Source organism: Myotis myotis, unplaced genomic scaffold (assembly GCF_014108235.1).
Source record: "Myotis myotis isolate mMyoMyo1 unplaced genomic scaffold, mMyoMyo1.p scaffold_m19_p_31, whole genome shotgun sequence".
NCBI lineage: Eukaryota > Metazoa > Chordata > Mammalia > Chiroptera > Vespertilionidae > Myotis > Myotis myotis.
This window is the reverse complement of record NW_023416337.1, coordinates 599,274-606,197: the sequence shown is the minus strand read 5'-3', so window position 1 is coordinate 606,197 and position 6,924 is coordinate 599,274. Positions and strand designations below refer to the sequence as shown.

General features: G+C 50.6%; 1 protein-coding gene across 2 annotated transcripts in view; it reads left to right on the top strand.

Annotated features, from left to right (window-relative positions):
* The first annotated feature begins 208 nt into the window (after positions 1–208).
* SHC3 (SHC adaptor protein 3) overlaps positions 209–6,924 on the top strand; it is a 147,380-nt gene continuing 140,664 nt past the window's right edge. For both annotated transcript variants that reach the window (XM_036302406.1, XM_036302405.1), the window contains exon 1: positions 209–1,018. In XM_036302406.1, the coding sequence (XP_036158299.1) occupies positions 560–1,018 (459 nt within the window). In that variant the 5' untranslated portion in view covers positions 209–559. The remainder of the gene's footprint in view (positions 1,019–6,924) is intronic.

The following is a 6,924-nucleotide window of genomic DNA, read 5'->3' as shown; positions in this document are numbered from 1 at the left end:
CTTCAGCAAGTTCCTCTCTCATCCGGGGAGACTGGGCTTACCTCTGGTGCAAAAGCTACGTGGGGAGGCAGGGAGGTGAGAAATCAAAGGTTGGAAAGAAAGAGCTGGGAAGGTAGAAAAAGGAAATGTGAGAACTGATTGGCTCTGGCGTGCTGGTGGGTGTATGAGGTTTTCTTGTTCTTCTCTCTCTCTTTTCCCCGCAGGAAGTGATTTGCAGCGCTCACCGAGCCTTTGTTGAGAAGGGTCTCCGCTCACAGTGAGTCACGCTTTCGCTGTGAGAGCCCGAGCAGCAGCTGGGCGCTCAGCAGAGGAAACTATGACTTTTGCAAAGCGAGCGCGCCGCCCTCGGCAGCCGGGTCCGGGGTCCGGGCTGCGCGGCCGCGGCGGCTCGGGGCGTTAGCGGTGGGAGGCCGGCGCCCCCGTCCGCACCCCGGACCCCGCCGCCGGCTGGGCCGCCGAGTCCGCTCTGGGGACCGCGGCACGCCTGCTATGCGCGGCATCCCGCGCCCGCGCCCGCACCTGCAGCGCCCGGGCGAATGCGGCGAGCCCACGGAGGGGCATGCTTCCACGCACCAAATACAACCGCTTCAGGAATGACTCGGTGACCTCGGTCGATGACCTTCTGCACAACCTGTCGGTGAGCGGCGGCAGCAAGGTCTCGGCGGCGCGCGCGGCCCCCGCGGCGGCGGCCCCCTACCTGGTGTCCGGAGACGCGCTGCGCAGGGCGCCGGACGATGGCTCCGGCAGCCTGGGTCACCTGCTCCACAAGGTGTCCCACCTGAAACTCGCCAGCTCGGGCCTCCGCGGCCTGTCGGCGGCCAGGGAGCGGGCGGGCGCCCGGCTCTCGGGCAGCTGCAGCGCGCCCAGCCTGGCCGCCCCGGACGGCAGCGCGCCCCCCGGCCCCCGCGCCCCGGCCATGCGCGCCGCCCGGAAGGGTCGGCCCGGGGACGAGCCGCCGCCCCGCGCGCCCCCCGCCAGCGACCAGGTGCTGGGGGCCGGAGTCACCTACGTCGTCAAGGTGGGTGCGGGCGCGGGCCGCCGGGTGGGGAAGCTCGGGTGTGGGTGCGGGCGCGTCCGCTCCGGGTGGGTCGCCTTGCAGGCCGGGAGGTGCGCACTCCTTCGCAGCCAGCTCTCCTGGCAGCGGGCAGCGGGCACCACAAACGCGCCCGCTGCGAATCTGTTGGGAGAAGGTTTAAAAACGGTGACTTCACTCTGCCCTGGTTTCCCTTGGCCGCACTTCTCTGGCATAGCTTCACCACCTCGCTTTGCCAAGTGTCCGGCCAGTGCCGCTCTGGCATGGGCCCTGTGCCTGGGAACGGTGCGCCAGGCCTACCTAGGACGCGGTGAACACCCTGGGAAGAACTGGGCAGCCCGAGATGAGCATGTCGGTGGCACGGCCTCTGCTGTGCTTGCCCAGGCAGCAGGGGGCTGGTTTCGGTTCCCGCGGCCAGCATCTCCAGCCCCTCGTGGCGCAGGGAATGCTGTCTCGCTTTATATAAGACAGGCTGTACTTTCTCGCCCAGCAGGCTTTTCTTTGGCGTCTGCCCTCCATTACTCCGAAAGGTTTCGGTTTGCAGCAGCAGAAGGAAAATTTGGGACTGCACCCCCCTCCCCACCCCCACTAGCTTCCAGTTAAACAAATGAGGGGGCTGAGCTGCAGGATCTGGAAAGATTTCCCCTCCAACAAAGAATTATAAAACTGTGTCCGATGTGGCCTATAAAACCCCTCCCTTATGCAAGTATTTTGTGATATTTAAGTAACAAATACCCTGCATGGACCACCTGGCCTGCCCCCCTCTTGCAAAGGGCTGGCCCACATCCGGGCAGATCTCCAGACCACGGGGTGGGGCGGGGGGTGCATTATTTCAGTCTGGTCACCCCAAGGCACCACTTTTTATTTAAAAAGAAACAGAGACACAAATCTGTCCCCACGGCGCTGCCCACTGAGGCACCCGCAGGCACCTCTGCGTACCGGCAGCAGATTTAGTTTAAAAATTCAACAAATCACAACTGCCAGCAAAATGTTGTATCTTGGTCATTTTGGAACCAAAATGTTAAAAGAAACAGTTAACTGTGCGGATTATCTGTAACTGTCTAAAAAGCACCGGAAAGGAAGGTGATCATCGGTGTCAAAAGTGGGGCCTGAAAAGCTGCTGTTTAATTTTTCTTCATCTATAGTAGCTCTGCAAATTGGTTAATATATTTTACAAAAGGCACGTAGATCAGCATAAAGTATGCACATCTGGTTGAATTTGTTATAGCAGAAAAGATTTTTCTTGTATTCCTTCTTTAAAATATATAACCAGGAGCCCAAACCAAATCAAACCAAAAACCAAACCAAACAAAGCACCCCGACAGCTTCGAGTTGAAGCAGTGATACCGGAATATATTACTTCCAGTTATTAGTATAACTGCTATCTCAAAAAAACAAAAACAAAAAAAGCTACAGTTAAAATAGACAAATCAATCAGGCGAAGCTTTCTATACCTGTCATGTCGAATGGAGAGGGTAGTTTTCAAGTGGAGGGAAAATTCTCAAAATTTTACCTTTAAAGTTTTCCTTTAAAAAGAAATCATTAAAAAAAAATCATTCATCTTGGCTAAGTGCTTTGCTCTTGCTGTATGGAGAGTGAAAGTGCCCTGCGGGCCTGTTCTGTTGCAGTTACTGAAACAGGTGGAGAGCTGGGTCTGCTTTGTGGGGCCTCAAGGAAAGGGTTGCAGTGACCTGGGCTGCACTGCACGACTGGGCAGCGCTGAGTCGTCACCTGGTCGGTCCTCAGCGGGGAACAGTGGAGTCGTGGGGCGAGAGGCTCAGGTTGCCCTGGAGAGCTTTGAAATCCCACAGCAAAGGCCCAACGCGCACATGCCTGACTCATGTGATCCCGTGGCCCTCTGTCGGCACATTTCCATAAAACCATGAACATACTTTCTTGAAAAAAATTACAAAACTGAAAAAGAAGGTGCCTTCATTTAGTCCTCTTGCTGACGTGTGAATAGTTTTGTTGGTATCCTTGCTTGTAAAGATCTCTGGTAGACAGAAAGGGGCCATCTTTCAACATCACTGTACATCAGTTGTAAAATCTAAAGGCTTAGGGTTTGGGAAAGAACTTATTATTCTTTTTTAAAAATATTTTCTTATTGATTTCAGAGAGGAAGGGATAGGGAGAGAGATAGAAACATCAATGATGACAGAGAATCATTGACTGGGGCCTCCTGCACTGCACGCCCCACACTGGGGATCAAGCCTGCAGCCCAGGCATGTGCCCTTGACCAGAATGGAACCTGGGACCCTTCAGTCTGAAGGACGATGCTCTATCCACTGAGCCAAACCAGCCAAGGCTATTAATCTTGATTTAAATTTATTTCTAAATTGAGCAAAACTCCCAAATGATTTTCGGTTTCCTGGAAAATTCATGTGCTGTATAAGCATAGTTCTCACTTATAGAAATACCTGCCTACAATTTGACGATATTAAACACAGATTTATTATTCCAAAATACTTCAACTTAATTCAGTAAAGTAGAAACTGTAAAACACGGAGGCCTGGCAGGCTTGGAGCATCTTTGGAAGAGCAGGTGGTATTGCAGTTAGAGAGGCTGTACAGGTTTAAAGTGGACAAGGAAGGCTGGACACACACAGCCTCCAGGTTTGTACCTTTGTACCCCACCCCCCACCCCCATCCCTGACACTGGCTTTTTCTTTTGGTGACATGAAAGGGAAAGAACAAGAAAATACACCCTTGACAGGAAAGGAAAATCCAGCAACAAAGAAGAATGAATATTTTCGTTACAATTCCATTTGGGAACTATTTTAAATTTGTACCAGAAAGCTGATAGAACTATGAAGTATTGATCACGCTGCTGCTCACCTTCAAATTCTATTGCCGGAGAATCCAAGCTTGCTAGGACCCCAAGTGCCCCTGGGGGCTGTGGCTGGTCTTTAGCAGGTTTCAAAGGCAATATTCAGGGGCACCACACACACCACGAACGCACACCGACAGGCCCACAGAGCAAGCGGTTCAGGAAGGAGAGCAGCTGGGGGTCAGTTCTTAAGGACGGCCACTGGCAGAGGTAAAAAGCTGTCTGAAGACGGGCATGGCTTTGAGGTTCAGCCTTGACCCTGCCTGATGGGAGGCAACACTGTGGGCTGCACAGGGGTGAGCCCTCAGTTCTGGGGGTCCCCAAAAGAAGGGCTTCTCTTTATATCACATCACACCACAGATGCAAAACAGGGTAAGAAGTGACCAGACTTAGGACCGACTGGAGTGCTCACGGCAGGAATCCGGAGGCCGTGTGAAAAGCGCCGGCTGGTGCTCACCGAGCACAACAGCGGAGTGAGAGTGGGTTGCGCCAGGTCCACGGCCTGCACGTGCCCGCCTTCACCGACAGCCTCAGTCACGGGCTGCTTTCAGGAGAATTTACCAAAGAGCCGCTGCACTCTTCCTGGTGTGCCGATTGTCCTTCGTTTGGAACGATGGCCTTGCTCTTACAAGAACTCTTTAAAAGTTATTATTTTTTTTTTATTTGTGAATCTGATGATATTAGGGTGGTATAAATTACTCATTTATTTATAAGTGTTCTATTGCTCTTTATAGATGGTCTTTATAAGCTGCACTTACTCTAAAACTTATTTATTCTTAGTTTGTATTTTTATAGACACTTGCCTCTGTGTCGAGAAAAATATCTTAAATCTTCTTTTTCTTAGTACTACATTCCTTCCGTAACTGTGAGCAGAGGCCACACTAAACAGTCACCAGCAAATTATTTCCAAGACAGCCTGCATATAGTGTTATGGTGGGATTGATTAAAATTTATTTTAATTCTAGATTAAAAAATTATTCCTTGATGTAAAGTAGAACTTTAAGAATTGAATTTTTTCTTAAAAGTATTGAAAACTCTCATAATATAGGTGGCTTACATGTAAATATTGTCCAAATGGTTTGAAAAATAGTTTAAAATATTCCTTTGAGATTAATAGACAGAATTCTTAATTTGATCTGGAAATATCACACACATACTACACCATACAAACACAGCACACACTTACCACACAATATAAACATACACACATACACACATCACATACCCACAACACACACATATACCATATACATCACACACCATAACATACACACACTACACCTTACACATAACACACAAATATACACACATACCCATAACACACACATACACCATACACACCCCATATATGCCACAGACCATACACACACACACACACCATGCTCCCTGCAACCCTACACTCACCCCCCACATACACTCCTTCCACACACACCACACCACACCACACACACATGAACAACTTGTGATGACTGCACTGTCGCTATTTTCTTTCTTTTCCTTTAAAATATATTTTTATTGATTTCAGAAAAGAAGGGAGAGGGAGAGAGAAACATCAATGATGAGAATCATTGATCAGCTGCCTCCTGCATGCCCCATGCTAAGAATGGAGCCCTTAACCTGGGCATGTGCCCTGACTGGGAATTGAACCATGACCTCCTGGTTCATAGGTCAACTCTCAATCACTGAGCCACACCAGCTGGGTACTATTTTCTTTCATGTTAAAAAATCGCAAATGCCACATTAAAATACCTGATTATATCATCCATTTCTTTTATATTCAAGCTTAAGAGAAAATAATTCTGAAAGATAAGCTGCTGATGAAAGTTAATCCCCTGAAAAGTAAACTTCCCGCTCCTCTCCCTCCCCACTGTGTGGTCTGGGAGCAGATGCCCTGTGCTTGGGGAAGGTCTGCTAAAGCCTGGTAGCAGGATCTGGCAGGAGAGGACCAGTGGCCGCCTCTCTTGTCTGCTCAAACCCCCTGCACTGACCTCAGCGGCCCAGCAGTGCTGCGAAGAGGTGGGGATTTCTCCTTCAGAGATGAGGACTCAGGGCTCCAAGGACAGCAGCCCCAGGGAATGGGGGTGGGAGCTTCCCTTCTGCCATTTTCTCACATCTCACTTGCCCCGGCTGGAGATTGCTAGTGCATCTGTGGAGTCTGGCCCTGGGATCTGGGCTCAGCCTGGCCTTGCTGCTGCACAGCTTGTCTGCCAGCCCACCACCTTGCAGCGGTGTCCGGGGACTCTGGCCATGATGCCAGGCTCCTGCAGGAAACTAGGCAACTGGGAGCCGGCAGAAGGGAGAGCTGAGGGTGGAGCTGGGCCTCACCTTGTTGTTGGGTCCCCGATGCCCTTGGCGGGATTGGAATCACCGAAGCCCTCCAAGCCAAGGCTTTCTGAGAAACATGTTCAGAGCTCGCTGCTTGCATGCTGCCCACCTCAGATCCAGAGCCATCCTGGAGTGTCATCTGAATGTGTTGTTTCCCAAAGTGAACACCCTCACTTCCGGCTCCCGAGTAGGCACAAAGAGAAGCAACAATGTCATTCAAACCCTGAGTATCAAATCCCATTCACGCTGATTGTTTGGCGTCTAGACCAGGGGTGGGCAAACTTTTTGACTCGAGGGCCACAATGGGTTCTTAAACTGGACCGGAGGGCCGGAACAAAAGCATGGATGGAGTGTTTGTGTGAACTAATATAAATTCAAAGTAAACATCATTACATAAAAGGGTACGGTCTTTTTTTTTTTTTTTTTTTTTTAGTTTTATTCATTTCAAACGGCCGGATCCGGCCCGAGGGCCGTAGTTTGCTCACGGCTGGTCTAGACTATGGATGACATGTTTAATATGATTGCTTTTCGCTTTGCAAATATGAAACATTGCTCATGCCACTTGCCCAAATAAAACCTTCGAGAATCACGGCCTGGTTCTTGCCTGTTGAAGAGCTGGCCCTTAGGCTGTTGCCCAGCGGAAGTAGCACGTAACCCAGCTCCTGATGCTTCACCCACAGAGCGACCCCGTGCTCACCTGTTGGGCTAAAGCCATGAAAGCAGGGCTGTGCCCCATGCTC